This window comes from Phycodurus eques, chromosome 13, assembly GCF_024500275.1.
Source record: "Phycodurus eques isolate BA_2022a chromosome 13, UOR_Pequ_1.1, whole genome shotgun sequence".
In the NCBI taxonomy this organism is placed as follows: Eukaryota; Metazoa; Chordata; class Actinopteri; order Syngnathiformes; family Syngnathidae; genus Phycodurus; species Phycodurus eques.
In genome coordinates, this window is record NC_084537.1 from 14183726 (window position 1) to 14200044 (window position 16319).

General features: G+C 42.5%; 1 protein-coding gene across 1 annotated transcript in view; it reads right to left on the minus strand.

The window, feature by feature from the left end:
* Positions 1-16319, minus strand: part of LOC133411217 (potassium/sodium hyperpolarization-activated cyclic nucleotide-gated channel 2-like) — a 46083-nt gene that overhangs the window by 11188 nt on the left and 18576 nt on the right. The window contains exon 4 of the mRNA XM_061693278.1: positions 15837-16055. Coding sequence (XP_061549262.1) covers positions 15837-16055 — 219 coding nt within the window. The remainder of the gene's footprint in view (positions 1-15836; positions 16056-16319) is intronic.

Below are 16319 nucleotides of genomic sequence, written 5' to 3' on the forward strand. Positions count from 1 at the left end.
CACACAATATTGCTCCTGTTATAAGCAAAGCTGCTTGCTATCTACATCATTCTCAATATCAGGATAAAGCAAATGTAATTGGGAGGTACTTGGCACCATAGACAAGACAAAGTTCTTTACAGAGTACACAGGAAAACAGCAGAAAGAATGCACACAACGGCAGCAAGAATAAGACTTAAAAATGCACAGAATAAGGATGATAAAAGCTCATGATATTCAAATAAAACAGACTTTGATGTACAGTAAATTTGGTAGTGTTGCCCAGAGGTGTCAAAAGTGCTCACACACTGTACTTAAGTACAATATTAAAAAGTTATCTTTTTTTCATTGTTAATGCTCCTTGGTTCATGTTCTGCCTTATACAGTTGATGTAAAATTTTAAAACACCCATGTTAAAATGTTAGGTTTTTGTGATTTAAAAAAAAAAAAAAAAGGGGGAGACCAAAAAATATTATGGGTGTCTGTATCCACTCTAGGCATTTGCACAGAGGTGTGTTGAGTTTTTATATTTACTGTAATTCGCCAAGATCACAATCAATCAATCAATCCAAATCCCAACCTCGGCTGACTTCATCCCTCTCTATTCACATCTTTTTTACGTCATGTCGTCATCCGCGGAAGTTAAAAAAAGTAGAAACTTTTTTTTTTTTATATTCCTAAGTACAGTAGTAGAACGTACAGATATCTGTTTTCAAATATAGGAAATAAAAGTAAAACGTCATCTGAATATTTTAATAAATACTCAAACATAAAACCTGAAAAATGTACATAAGTGCAATAACGAAATTCCAAATGCACATGACACAAATCCTTGACACAAATGACACTGGGCTATTATTTATTTGTGGCCTGTAAATTGTATCATCGGTGTGGGAATGCTGTGCTGTGACATACTCTGAGATTATCCCTGTGGTCCTAATCAGCATTGTGTGAAATGCTCCAGCAACGCCTCTAATGCAATGTTCACTTACATGTCCTGTACTGTAAATTTTGTGTTTCAGCTTAGGAGCGCCACTTCACTTTCAGGTCGATTGCTCCCACTTCATATGGATTGTCCAGAAACGATATAGCTCTTGTTATGACTAGTCTCTCAGTTTCATGGACCAGAGAGAAGCAACAAATGCATCACAATTGCTTGATGACTACAGCCTCTGACTCACAGCTATTAGTACACATTGGACTTCGTCACTGATGTCTGAGCTGGAAATAAAGCAGACTTAAGGGACATAATTTATTCATTTCATTTATTTACCCCTCCTGGAGCCGTCACCTTATCATGGTGGAGTGGTTTGTGTGTCCCAATGATCCTAGGAGCTAAGTTGTCTAGTGCTTCACGCCCCTGGTAGGGTCACCCATGACAAACAGGTCCTAGGTAAGGGACCAGACAAAGCACGCTCAAAGACCCCTTATGATGATCACAAATATTGGACCTTGATTTCCCTTGCCCGGATGCGTGTCACCGGGGCCCCCCTCTGGAGCCGGGCCTGGAGGTGGGGCTCGAAGGCGAGCGCCTAGTGGCCGGGCACCCATGGGGCCCGGCCAGGCATAGCCCGAAAGGGTAAAGTGAGTTCTCCTTCCAATGGGCTCACCACCTGTGGGAGGGGCCATAGGGTCGGATGCAATGTGAGCTGGGCGGTAGCCGAAGGCGGGGATCTTGGCGACCCGATCCCCGGCTACAGAAGCTGGTTGTAGGGACGTGGAATGTCAGCTTTCTGGCAGGGAAGGAGCCCAAGCTGGTGTGTGAGTCTGTACTCTCTCATCTTGTTCTATTGGTTCGTTGTTGCATGTCCGCACTGGGTGTTCCCCCCATCCACAAATAAGAACACGATTTGACTGTTGTAACGTTACTTGTGGTCAAATATCTAGACTAACTATTGTTCTGCTGTGGATTGCACCCCTATTCCCCTTGTATCTTCTGTCTCTCTGTCTGTCCCACAAAACTCTTTTTCTGTCTCGCTGAATTTTTAAGAAACATCAGAATAATTAAAAAAATGAAAAATAAGCAGAGGGAGTATTTTAAACTCCCCTGCTGCATAGCAAAACTGTTCCAGCAGAAAAGGCATACAGATCCACCATTCTGCATGGCTATGCAGCTGAACAAAACAGGTTTACAAAATAATAATAATAATACTGCCTCACATTCAGGAGGTTATGGGTTCGAATCCAATGTTTGAGCATTAATAATTGTGGACAATAAATATTATAATAATATATATATTAGAATTATTGAGTATCCAAATGAGATACAATTCGCGTAACGCTACTCAAAGTCTCACCTGCAAGAGTAAGTCACTTTCTTGACGTGCAGAATTGAACGGGGCCAGGACAAGCGAGGCGTGTCACAAGTCTTTAGCCGACGCGTCAAAACAAGCGCTACAGCTGGTGTGTCTTTCATACTGTACATGAGAAGTGCTGATTGGGAGCAAAATGCAGTTGTCAAGAAGTGCGCGGGAGAGCCCAATGCTCTGCCTGAGCAGCTGCTGTTCCACATGTGAACCCTTTTTGATGCGTGTGGGGAATGAAGAAGGATAATAATTGGTTAAAATGGGATTCACACAGTAGTGGACATTATCAGAAGCACTGACCTACATTTATAACCTAAATTATGTTTGTTCCATGAAATTGCATTAATTTATTTCCAACAGTCTATTTGTTTCTTTTCGCAGTGCTTCTTTTGGCTGCACTGCTTCCAATACGTGCATGTACATTAGCTTTTTTTTTTTTTTTTTTTTTTGTCTAATCAGATATCTGCATTTATGTATTGCTATGTCAGTCTATTTATTGGAGGGCCTTCAGAATCATTAGTGCTGCCCCATGTAACAAACTATATTAACAATGGGAGTTTGTACAACAAATCAGACTTAAAGTTTGGCCTCGCAGGGCCAACTAGCTAGCTCTCGTTGATGTCAGCATTTTTCCCTCTTGGTTGGTCTGAGCAAGACTTTGACTAACAAAACATGTCTGTAGTGATCTGCACACTTGAATTTATTTATTTATTAATCAGCCTCTCTGGTGAGTATGTCTTTCATTTAAATGTTTTATGTTTTGTCACCTTATATATAAATATATATAAATATTGATTCTAAACTGTTCCAGATGATGTTCGTGGCACAGATGCATGTTTTTCTATATTATTGGTCGTTTCTATAATTGTGACATGATAGTGGTGGTTTTAAGAGGTGGATTAAATCGGATAAGTCTCCACTGAAGGCCCAGGCACCAAATGCTGGATTTACCTTAAATGGCGGTGTTTAATAACTGGACACAGTGTGCAAAAAAAAAACCAAGAAGTTTCGCAGAGGACATGGAGCAAGCAATTAGCTGGTGCGTCACAGTGACCGCAGGGGGACTGACAAACAGCCAAATGAGAGAAAATGACATCCATTTGCTGTCACTTAGATGACGTATGTGGCAGCTCAACTCTCCGCTGACATTTTGTCATCCAAACTACCAACTCATTGCAATTTCTCATTTGTCATTCAGTGACCAATAGAACCATTATCTCCTTTCCTTTGCCCCTCCTGCACTTTCATCCCACAACTGCTCTCCATTGGAAATTCTAATTCAGGCTCATCCCAAACGGCCATGAGGATTTATAATTCATTCACTTCATTCCTGGCTAAATCGCCTCATTATCTTATGAAGCACATTCGCCAAAGAGAGGAACATCAGATAGCGCGTAAGTCGGAGCTTGTCTTGTCTGACTTCTATTCACCAAAGTGCATGTGGGGAGGAACAACATTCTGTGGGGTCTCACCCTCTACAAAGCCTCTTTAAATGAAACGACCAAAGGAGACTGATACTAGTTTGAACATCATACAAACTTTCTACTGCGGTATTAAAACATCCATCCATCCATCCATTATCTGAGCCGCTTCTCCTCACTAGGGTCGCAGGCCTGCTGGAGCCAATCCCAGCTATCATCGGGCAGGAGGCGGGGTACACCCTGAACTGGTTGCCAGCCAATCGCAGGGCACATACAAACAAACAACCATTCGCACTCACAGTCACACCTACGGGCAATTTAGAGTCTCCAATTAATGCATGTTTTTGTGATGTGGGAGGAAACCGGAGTGCCCGGAGAAAACCCACGCAGGCACGGGGAGAACATGCAAACTCCACACAAGCAGGGCCGGGGATTGAACCCCGGTCCTCAGAACTGTGAGGCTGACGGTCTAACCAGTCGGCCACCGTGCCGCAATATTAAAATAAAAATTAATAATAATTTACACAACTACTTTATAAAGAGACACGAGTGTAGGGCTGTGTTTGACTAAAGATCTTTGCAAGGTCAGCCTGCTTCAGTATAATTGGAGTGATCAGTGACAGGCTGTCTGGTTGGCAGAAGACTGAGCACTGTTGTGACAGACGCATGGAGACTGAGGCGAGGCACATGAAGCAAACTTTGTTGCTTCCTGTCATGTGCTGTATTATGCCAACTAGCTCAGACTGCACAGTGTCTGTACAGCATCTCGCTTATCCTGGGGATTGTGAGGAGTGGGTCCAGTAACAGGAGAGGAGCCCATATTCAAGATTAATCACAACAGTGAGGGAATAGTCACAGCATTTCCAATGCAATAAAATGTCACTCGGAAAATTTGGTACAAAAGGTCTACAAGACCGACAATATTGTGTAGATTTCTTATTTTAGCAATGCTATTATGACCATGTATAATTATTACTCATTATTAGAATCCAAGCAGAAAACACACAATTATTGCTTCCATCCATTTTTTTTGTACCGCTTGTCCTCATTTGGCTCTCGGCCAATGACTGACTTTGGGCAAAAGGCGTGGTACACTCTGAACTGGTCACTAACCAGTCGCAACGTCTGTCTGTCCTACTATTTACTGTTTTACTGTCAAAGTGAACGCTGTGAAAAGGTCATTCAATCAACAAAACAAGTGGTCAAAGCAAAACAATAAAACAAGACTTTACTCAAAATACTGTCTGACTAACATCACCAGATCATCTCCTCATTATGTGAACATATCTAAAATCTACACTTTCAAAAACTGTGCCATAGAGCCAATAGTTTGCCAGGTTAAAACAGACAGCCAAGTGTTTCGAGCAGTGTTGGTGATTTGATAGAGAATTCAACCAATATTTTTTTTTTTTAAATATTTTAAGGAAAATATTTGCATTTACATTCACACCTTTTTATACACTGTCACTTAACTTCCTTTTAAACTTGTATGATAAGTAAGATGCATTACAAAATGACATGTGCAAGGCTGCATTTCTCATTACATTTAAGACTGAGTGTTATACAGCAATTATTTTTCATAACATTCATTAACTAAACAACATACATCAGCTTTCTACTTTTACAGTGCATATGTTTTACACACACAGTACCGATAACATGCTGTGGTATATCTGAAATCGATGTAAATCAAAGTTATGCTCAATAGGAAAAAGGAAGTGAAAAAGCGACTTCACCTCAATGCATAATTGGAATGGTAATGTTCTGTCATGATGTCACCACGGGAAAATTGGCAGCAAAGCCAGTGTTACTGGCATTTACATGGTAATAGAATTCACTGGTGATTTAATAAGCTCAAAGTGCTCAAGAATAACACTAATCCATATGCTAAGTGATGTGAATCACTTTACATGCTAATGAACCAAATTTAAGATATTTAGATGATGTGACCTGTGGAGATGGTCAACAGGGATTTTTCAACACATGCCAAAGAAAATTCAGTTCAATGAATATGTCAATTTGTTTTCATCTATATCGCTATATATTAAATGAAAAGAAAGACAGAAATCAGTGATTTATAACATCTCTGCAAGCTGTTTTGTTGCACATTGATACAACTACTCAGCACAGTAAAGGCTGGAAAACAAAAGAGTTGTCTGGCAGTCCAGGAACAATATTGCCCCTTTCTGTGTGGCTTTGTAATATTGTAAAGTTTTTTTTTTTGCATACACAAATGTATTATAATACACAACAACAAAAAGCAAACATGACAGTTGACCAACCAAATACTATATAACCCGGCTGCTGACGGCTGATAAATGAGGCGGTAAACATCAAAGAAAGACTGTAGAGTTCAGGACTGCTCAAATGGAATACTTAATAAGACCAAAGCAGTCCCAAAACACAATTTTTACCTGCACCATACAGACAGCTGTGACACTGGTTGAATTCCAAATTGTTCTTATAGCACAACAATTGTAGAAATAATGCAACATGATTGCATTTGTTCCAGGCTCACATGTATCGCCATCCTAAAAGCTTTAACTTTTAACATTCCTGTCATACAAGTATAAAGAGACGTTAACCACTAAATCAGTGTTTCCAAACCTTTATGGAGCCAAGGCCCATTAGAAAAATCTTACAGAATACCATCAAACTAAAATGTCACTCTGCTCTGTTAGTATGTTTAAAGTTAAACTACCTATAAAGTTAAAATCAATATGTCATGTAAATTTGACACACTCCAGAGAACAATGCTGTTAACAGCTCTGCTGAACTTGAATGATCAACAAAATCACCAAGTAATTAAAATGAGGATTTAAAATCCTCTAAAATGCCACAGGCATGTCTGCTTAATGCGCTGAGACCACGCCCTGCTCAATTGTCAACTGTCAATCAAATACGACTACTAAGATTTGAAAATGGATGCGACTTTGTCTATCATAGTTCATATGCCGACGATACACTGTGTGTGAAAATACACTTTATCCGCCTCCGGTGGCTTTTCCATGCCTGGACAATGAGGCACTCTAAAGCTGCCACGCCAGCACAGAGCACCTGCTCATACACTGGTTGCCAAGTCTAACTTTTTTTTTTTTTTTATTCACCATTGAGCCACTTTTCTTAATAAAATCATCCAAAATGTTGCCATTGTACTAACTGAAAGAGAAGAGGTGAATTCAACACTCACACACTTTCTGCTCTGCATGTTGATTTCTAAGCACAACTTCAGCTGAAATATTAATCACTTTGCAGCCGACAAAAGCCGACAACTAGTCAGAAATTCACCTTTCTCCCCTCAGCATAAAAAAAGAAATATATTTAAGGAGTTATAGAGTGAAAACACACACAGAATAATACAAACAGCAAATGAGCTCATTGGACTTCAGTTTCATTTTGGAGTTGTTTATACTGTTCAAGTAGAGTAAAGTACATACTGTGTACATGTCCACAAGAATAGATTCGAACCCAGAACCTAGGAACTAAGAGTTAGACATGCTCACCACTCATCCAACGTGCTTATTGATAATTATCATCCTTTCTGCACCGACCGGCTGGGGGCAAATCACAGGGTGCTATCAAATAGGTCAGTATGAAATATGGTTCCTTGCCTTTTAAAGGGCTACAAACATTTAACAAAACCCTCAAATGACCACTGAAGAAATGCAATGCAGGACTCGCATCCTTGTGGGAGTGATTTTGTCTCAACTCCGACTCAACCAGAATACAAATACGAGTAAAATGCCAGCCACAAATAAAACGCTGACAAAAACAATATAAACAATGTAAAATAGCCCAGGCACATTTTACCATCTTGCAGTGCACGAGGATTTCTTGTGACAACAAGACCTCTCCGTCTCCCACAGGTTACCCCCACCCGCCCCCACCCCCTCCTCCATGCTGCTCCATGTACCAGCAAACTAGCAGCATAGCACTGCATCTCTCAAGGACACCACCAGCAGAGACAGAGAGAAAGAGAGAGAGAGGGAGATAGGGCAAATAAAGACAAGATCAGTTGCAGCTCTTTAACCAATGCAGGGTGGATGAGATAGAGTTGAAAAGAGGAAGGGTAAAGAGATATTAAAGAGGGGAAATAAAGACGTGTTCGAAATTACTCCCTATTTACTATATAGTGCACTGTATGACTTTGCCATTTTATAGTGTCATTTTGTAAAATACTCTCAGCTTAAAACATGATGTTTTTTAATTTGTTCAATATTTATTACAGACGGTTGGTTGTAATTATGCAACAGCATTGATGTAATTAACGGCGTTCCGATGTAGTGTTTGAAGACTATTTTTTATGTGACTGATAGGGTTGGGCATCCTTTGAATTTGAGCGATTCTGGTCCCGATTCCGGTTCTTAATTTCAATTCTGATTCCAAAGGATTCTCGATTCCAATTCTTTTAGTGGGCTGTGTCAAAAAAGTGGTGCATGGTGTAAATAAAGGGTGTCCAAATTATGAATGCCTGCAGCATAAACTGAAATGCACATTTTACTTGGGGTTCTTTATAATCAGTATCTATATCAAACATATGGACTAAAAGGCAATGTGTGTGGTACTAACCCAATTGACTGAATAGTCATTAATTATTCCATCCATCCATTTTCCTCCGCTTATCCGAGATCGCGTCGCAGGGGCAGTAGCAGGCAGTCCCAGACTTCCCTTTCCCCAGCCACTTCATCCAGCTCGACTGAGGGGATCCTGAGGCGTTCCCAGGCCATCCGAGAGACGTAGTCTCTCCAGCGTGTTCTGGGTCGTCCCCCGGCGTCTCCTCCCGGTGGGACTTGCCCAAAACACCTCACCGGGGAGGCGTCCAGGAGGCATCCTATTCAGATGCCTGAGCCACCTCATCTGGCTCCACTCAATGTGGAGGAGCAGCAGCTCTACTCTGAGCCCCTCCCAGATGACCGAGCTTCTCACCCTGTCTCTAAGGGAGAGCCCGGACATCCTGCGGAGTTCTTTTGGTCACGACCCACAGCTTGTTACCATAGGTGAGGGTAGGAACGTAGATCGATTGGTAAATTGAGAGCTTCACCTTTCGGCTTAGCTCCTTCTTCATCACAACAGACCGATACAAAGTCCCCATCATTGCAGACGCTTCACCGATCCGCCTGTTGATCTCCCATTCCATTCTTCCCTCACTCGTGAACAAGACCCCCAGGTGATGATCAGTTGACAGCTCCCCCCCTCTCTTCACCCAAGTGTCCAAAACATGCGGCCGCAAGTCTGATGACACAACCACAAAGTCGATCATTGAACTGCGACCAAGGGTGTCCTGGTGCCAAGTGCACGTGTGGACACCCTTATGCTTGAACATGATATTCATTATGGGCAATCCATGGTGAGCACATTAGTCCAATAACAGAACACCACTCGGGTTCTCATCGGGTGGACCGTTCCTCCCAATCACGCCCTTCCAGCTCTCACTGTCATTGCCCACATGAGCATTGAAGTACCCCAGCAGAACGATGGAGCCCCCAGCGGGGAGCGCTCTCCAGCACCCTCTCCAAGGGCTCCAAAAAGGGTGGGTACTCTGAACCGCTGTTTGGTGCATCGACAGGAACAACAGTCAGGACGCGTCCCCCTACCCAAAGGCGCAAGGAGGCTACCCTCTCGTCCACCAGGGTGAACCCCAACGTACAGTACTTCTGTAGCCGGAGATCAGATCGCCAAGGTCCCCGCCTTCGGCCACCGCCCAGCTCACACTGCCCCTATTGCCCCTCCCACAGGTGGTGAGCCCATGGGAATTGGGATTCACGTTACCCTTTCGGGCTGTGCCCGGCCGGGCGCTATGGGTGTAGGCCCGCCCACAAGTCGCTCGCCTTCGAGCCCCACCTCCAGGCCTGGCTCCAGAGGGGAGCCCCGGTGACCCGCATCCAGGCAAGGGAAACCTATTTCCATTTATTGTATTCATCATAGGGGTTTTTGGAGCCGTCCTTTGTTTGGTCCCTCACCTAGGACCTGTTTGCCATGGGTGACCCTACCAAGGGCATGAAGCCCCAGACAGCTTAGCTCCTAGGATCACTGGGACACACAAACCCTCTCAAGGAGGGGTCATTAATTATTGTTTCAGCTAAAAGTTGCTAGTTTGACCTTTGGTGACGTTTTAGCTCAATGTTCAGCTTTTAATGCGACAGTCTCTGCTTTCTTTCCAGTATGGTAAAATAATTTATATTTTATTTTTGTGTCTGTCATGAGCTCTTACGTTGGTTTGAAGACTAAAATCAACACTAAAAACCATCAGTGCAAGAGTGCAACCCACCGTTTAACATGTTAGCTGCCTCAGTGTTGGCACAGACGTATTTGATTGTTTCACTCACCCAATTGAAGTTCCAAGCAGTGTAGGCTGAGGCTCGGAGCGGGATGGAGCACGCCAGACTTCTACACATCATGCAAGCATCCTTTGCACAAAATAATCTTAATCCAAGTGTTGCACTAAGGGCAATTTATTAATTTATTCATTTATTTTAACATAGTTAATACTTTTGTTCGCCACTGCCTTTGGGCACAAGCACATCTTCGTGCGGGTTGTTCTTCGTTGTTTTTTGCCGCTTCTTCGTTGGTTTTCGCCATTTTCTTCTTCGGGCTTGGCAGACTGTAGGCAGCAAAACTGGGAACCCACATTTTTTTATTTGAATGATTCCAAGACAACCCGGAACGTTAGTCCCGGTTCCACTTGGTTCTCGATGCCCAACCGAACTGATGAGTGAACTATATAGTGCACTATAAAACATATTTCTTGCTTTGACTTCTGAGCTGAAATCTGAGTTACGAGCACTGGATGGTGACAGTGAACTGACTTCACAACAAGCAGCAGTTTTTCAGATAGTAAACAATTCCTCAAAAAGAGGCTTCAAGCTGTTTATTGCCACTCCCAGATGAAGTTTACTGTTAAACTAAACATAAAAGGAGAATTTAAAACAACCACATAGCTTTGCCTTAGGAAAGTCAGTAAGCTTAATGCTAACAAACATTGCAAAATGTCATAGACAGGCTAGCGAATAGCATCAATATCATGGTGTTATAACCCTTTAAGCAACGGCTATCTGAACACAAATGGTGAAGCAACACACAGACAGATAATATAACAACACTCACAGGCATATATTGTTTATCTTCTGCATAGAATGACTAATATTACTGCAACTAACTGAGGAGTTTTGATAGGTTCCATGTATAACTATCTCTGTGTTATACTGCCCCTGATGGCCAAGGTGCACACATAAAGAGGAGCAAACTGTCCATTAAATTGAAGCAAAACATTTGGCAAAAACTGTTCCAATGTTTACATTCTATTTAATTAAAATACAATGAATAAAGTACAATATCATACTATTGGTACTATTTTTTTAATTTAAACAGTTTATTGGAATTCCCATTCATTTCGATGGGGAAAGATGTTTTGAGATACGATTCTTTTAAATTGAGATCGTGATCACGGAACAAATTAAATTCATATCACAAGCCCCCACTGAATAGGGATTAATGAGTAGGGAATCAGTGAATGAATCACATTCACTCATTCCTTAACTCCCTAATCACTTTATCAGGATTTTTTGCAAACTATATTGTCGAATATATAAAAATCCCTATGGAGTGATTAGGGAGTAGGCAATAAATGAACAGTTTCGAAGACAGCCAGGGAGGCAGCCATGTTTCTCTACGTCACCTTCAAGATGACATTTGCAGGACACACAGGTCTGCTGCCTCATCAATTCTACAGCTGCCCAAGGGGGACATCATATCACACACTCTCCCGCCCCTCACCCCTCTGTCTCCCTTCCACATCATCACATTAGCACGGCCACATAGGCCCCGCCCCTGGCGATGTGCGGCCTCTACCTGACTGAACACACCCGGGGCCTTTGATTGGCTGCTGGGTGCAAGCAGCACTCCCCCACTTGGAGAGACTCTGCTTAGAAACAGAGAGGCTGCTCTGTTTCCTGCACAGGCCTCTGCTGCAGCTCTTATCTCTCCATCATCATTCACAATGTGTCTGAATACAAAAACACACTGTGATCAAAATACAGTGGTACCTTGACTTAGGAGTTTAATTCGTTCCGCGACTAAGCTCGTATGGCAAATCAATTATCCTCATTGAAATGAAGTGAAATGTCATTAATTACATTCCAGACAGCCAGAAAACATCAACATTTTTGGTGTTTTTAATAAGCACTGTATTAGAGGGGCAACAATTAATAGATTAATCGACAACAAACTGATGGGGCGGCTGTGGCTCAGTTGGTAGAGTGGGTTGTCCAATGACCCGAGGGTCGACTGTCCACATGTCAAAGTGTCCTTGGGCAAGACACTGAACCCTAATTTGCTCCCAGTGGGCCTGGCAGCAGCCGCCCATTGGTGTGTGAATGGGTGAATGTAAGGCTTTGTAAAGTGCTTTGGGCACTGTGATCGTGTAGATAAAGCGCTATATAAGTGCAGTCCATTTACCATTTTATTAAATTATCAAATGAATCGACAACGGTTTTGAAAATTGATTATCCTTTAGAGACATCAGCCTCTCAACTGTGAATATTCTCAGATTTCTGTAGTGCTTCGTGACAGCAGACTGATGATCTTGTGGTTAATTAAAATAAGACATTCGCCAACATCTGCTTTTACTTTAGAAAAAGATTTTGATTCTTTGACATGTTATGGACCAAACCAGTAACTGAATCATAAGTAAATTTAAGTTTGTTGATTTTCTGTACTGTGAATTTGAAATAATGTATGAAATAATAATAATAATGTTTAATAATGTAAATTTAAAAAATATTTTTTGTCCGAATCATCAAACAAATTGGCAGATTAATCGACATTAAAATAATTGTTAGTTGCAGCCCTACACTGTATTGTATAAAAATATTAAAACATGATAAGAAGTGAATGTAATGGAATAAATTGGTTTCATAAAGTGTAATTACAATTACTCCAAGTACTGTAGTACCTCAAAAGGCCTCAAAGGTCAAACACAAGGTGTTTTTTTGCACTGTTAAACATTCAAGTAGTTTAGATTCTTCAACGTTTCCCATATTTAGCACAAGTGGTTAGCAACTTCGCCAAACAGTTCCAAGGTTCTGGTTTCGAATCTGGGCTCCGGCCTTGCTGTGTGGAGTTTGTACAGGTATTCGGAAAGTCACTGTGCACTTACCGCATTTTCACGACCATAAGGCGCACCGTATTAAAAGGCGCAGGCTCAGTTACGGGGTCTATTTCTGTATTTAACACATACATAAGGCGCACCGTAATATTGGGCGCAGGCATGGTAAAACATACGTTAGCTAAAAAAACATGCATGCACGCTAAAACAATGTTTTTAAAAAGGCAGCGGGAGCAAAACTGAGTTCGGTTGTACTTCATTGAAGTATTTAACAATGTATTCACGTTATTTTTTTTTATCAATCCTCATCCACAAATCCATCAAAGTCCTCATCTTCTGTATCCGAAATGAATAGCTGGGCAAGTTCTCCATCAAACACGCCAGGTTCCCTCTCGTCATTGTCTGAGTCAGTCTCGTTGCCGTGCGGCTCCTCAGAAATGATGCCGGCTTTTACGAAAGCTCGAACAACAGTGCAAGCAGACACGTTAGCCCAAGCATCCACAATCCATTGACAAATTGTGGCATAAGTCGCCCGGCGCTGCCTCCTAGTCTTAGTAAAGCTGTGTTCGCCATCTGTCATCCATGGCTCCCACACCGCTCGCAACTTCACTTTGAACGCCCTGTTTACACCGATGTCCAGCGGTGGAGTTCCTTCGTGAAGCTCCGAGTTATTACACTCAGTCGAATGGTGACTGTAGAGACGCTTCTCCCAGCTGTTCTTTGCTCATTAATCCATTGCTCGAGTTGGTCTTCCAACTCGGGCCACCTCGCCTTGTTTCCGCGGAAACTCAGCTTCTTGACTTGGCGAAGCTCGTTTTCCTGCTTCCTTCACTTGCGAACCATGGATTCGTTGATCTTGAATTCTCTCGCGGCTGCTCGATTCCCATGTTTGAGATAATGGATAATAATAATCCATCACTGAGTCAAACACTCGTCACCCACCCATCCATCCATCCAGCCATCCATTTTCTGAGCCGCTTGTCCTCACAGGGGTCGCGAGAGTGCTGGAGCCTATCCCAGCTGTCATCGGGCAGGAGGCGGGGTACACCCTGAAGTGGTTGCCAGCCCAATGGCAGGGCACATGCAAACAAACAACCAGTCGCACTCACATTCACACCTACGGGCAATGTAGAGTCTTCAACCAACCTACCACGCATGTTTTTGGAATGTGGGAGGAAACCGGAGTGCCTGGAGAAAACCCACGCAGGCACGGGGAGAACATACAAACTCCACACAGGCGGGGCCGGGGATTGAACCCCGGTCCTCAGAACTGTGAGGCAGACGCTCTAACCAGTCGTCCACCGTGCCGCCATTCTCGTCACCCATAGACCTTTAATAACTGTACAGGGGATCTTTCAGTAATATTGACATAGTTACCAGTCATACAAGTGTAAAACTAAGTTAACCACTTTTAATAGCAAAATAAAAAACGGCTTAAATTTTATTAATTATGGTGAGTCGCTTTTAACCATTTCTAGTTATCCTACAAATATAAAAATAAGTTAACTACTATAAAACATCCATCCATCCATTTTCTATAGCTTCACTAGTTTCGTGGGTGACCTGAAGCCTATCCAAGCTGACTTTGGGCCACGAGGCAATGTACACCCTGGACTGGCCACCAGCCAATCATAGGGTACATAAACGCAAACAACCATTGACACTCACATTTCCATCAATGGACAATTTAGTCTTCAATGAACCTAACATGCATGTTTTTGGAATGTGGGAGGAAGCTGAACTACCCGGGGGAAACCCACGCAAGCACAGGGAGTACGTGAACTCCAGCAGGAATGCTGAGATTCAAACGAGAGGCTGACATTTTTCTGGGATTCCCACCGGGTCCCGTGGGTCCCGCGAGAGCTGGAGCGAAACTCACCGGGAGTGGACGGGAGTAGAAACCATGGTTTCCATCCCGATGCCTTTCAAAATATTAATATATCAAAATCAAGAATATCAACGACATAGATATTCCCCGCTCGCAACTGCATGAAAAGCAAATTGTTACGCTTGCCTTTAGATGCAACGCTAAGGGCAGCCAATCACAAACCTCATTTGATGTTGACTGTGCAATGAAAGCTGAAGCTAGCCAATGACAAATATCCCAGGTCGGGAGCAATTAGTTCTTTTTTTCTTCATACTCAGAGATGGGAATTTATGAAGAGAGTGGAAGGTCTCAACAGAATTTGACGGATTTAGTGGCATCAAAATAAGTCATCCTCCATTATTTGGAGGTATTTTGCATTCAAAAGAGTGCAGTGCATTGAATTAATATGATTCTGTTATCAAGATGAGGGTAAAGGTAGCTGTCAGATAACAACACATCCCACATGCTTTGTTGTTCCTGCATAGCAACATATAGGCTTCCTGGACTCATGTTCTCTAGCAGTTCAATGTTACGTTGTTGTTTTTTTTGTTTGAACTAAAGTTTTGGACCGTGTTTATGTTTCAAATGTTTCAAATGTTTATGAATAAAATGATGTTTTGTTTCTTGATTAATCCGGTAAGTCAAAGTACTTACTGTATTTACTACGGTTTCTAAGGCACCTGTGGTGTGACTCGTGTACTGCATATTTTATACTGGGGAAGAATTTTAGCTCCGAATTGGGAGGGAATGGGATCAATCTCTGGGAGTGGGAAGGAGTGGGAGTCATAATCCATTCCCGTGTCCGCCTCTAAGTCGAACCCTGAACCTCAGATCTGTGGGGCAAATGTGCTAATCACTATTCACCGCGCTTCTGACAGCGTCACAGTTGAACATTATTAAATTAGTTTACCTAATGCTGTGTCTGGGGAGTGCATCCATGCAGTGTTGATTGGTGTTGCTATTTATAGTTTGCCACTTGTGCGCGTGTCACTATACATGTACAGTACAAATCAGTCGAACAGGAGAGGAGTAACGGTGATTTCTTCAATAAGGTGAGGGGACAGGCTGATCCAGACGATTTACGGTACAGTGAAATCGTTTAACATCATGGCTACTTAAAGTTGGATTTCAGAAACAATTAAGTTATTTTACTGGCCTACCTTTTCTTGATATTGCCGTCTGGAGGAGTCCAGGGATTGGATGAGAGCTGTGGCGTGGCCAATAAAAACAGCGTAGCAAGTGGCTCCCACGATCATACTCAGCATGGTGAGCCAGATATCTGACAAACTCTCAGGGGCTTGACGGCCGTATCCGATGCACAGCATGTGGCTCATTGCCTTGAAGACGGCAAAAGAGTACAGCTCAGACCAGGTATCATTCTGTCAAAAGAAAAAGAGAGGGACAATTAATTAGTCAAATGTTTTGTTTAAATAAAAAGGCGTGTTTTGAAAGAGAGCAGGGGAAAGGCCTTGGGAGACCAGGGTCGCAAAGATCCACTTAGACAAATAAGAACTCAAGGGATGGGGATGCATTACAAAGACAGAGAAGGGGAACGGAAACACCGTCGGGGGGATTCTTCCAGGCCTCATCAGCTGAGCAAAGAGGGTTGAAAATAATTTCCTCAGAGAAAATTATAATGAGAG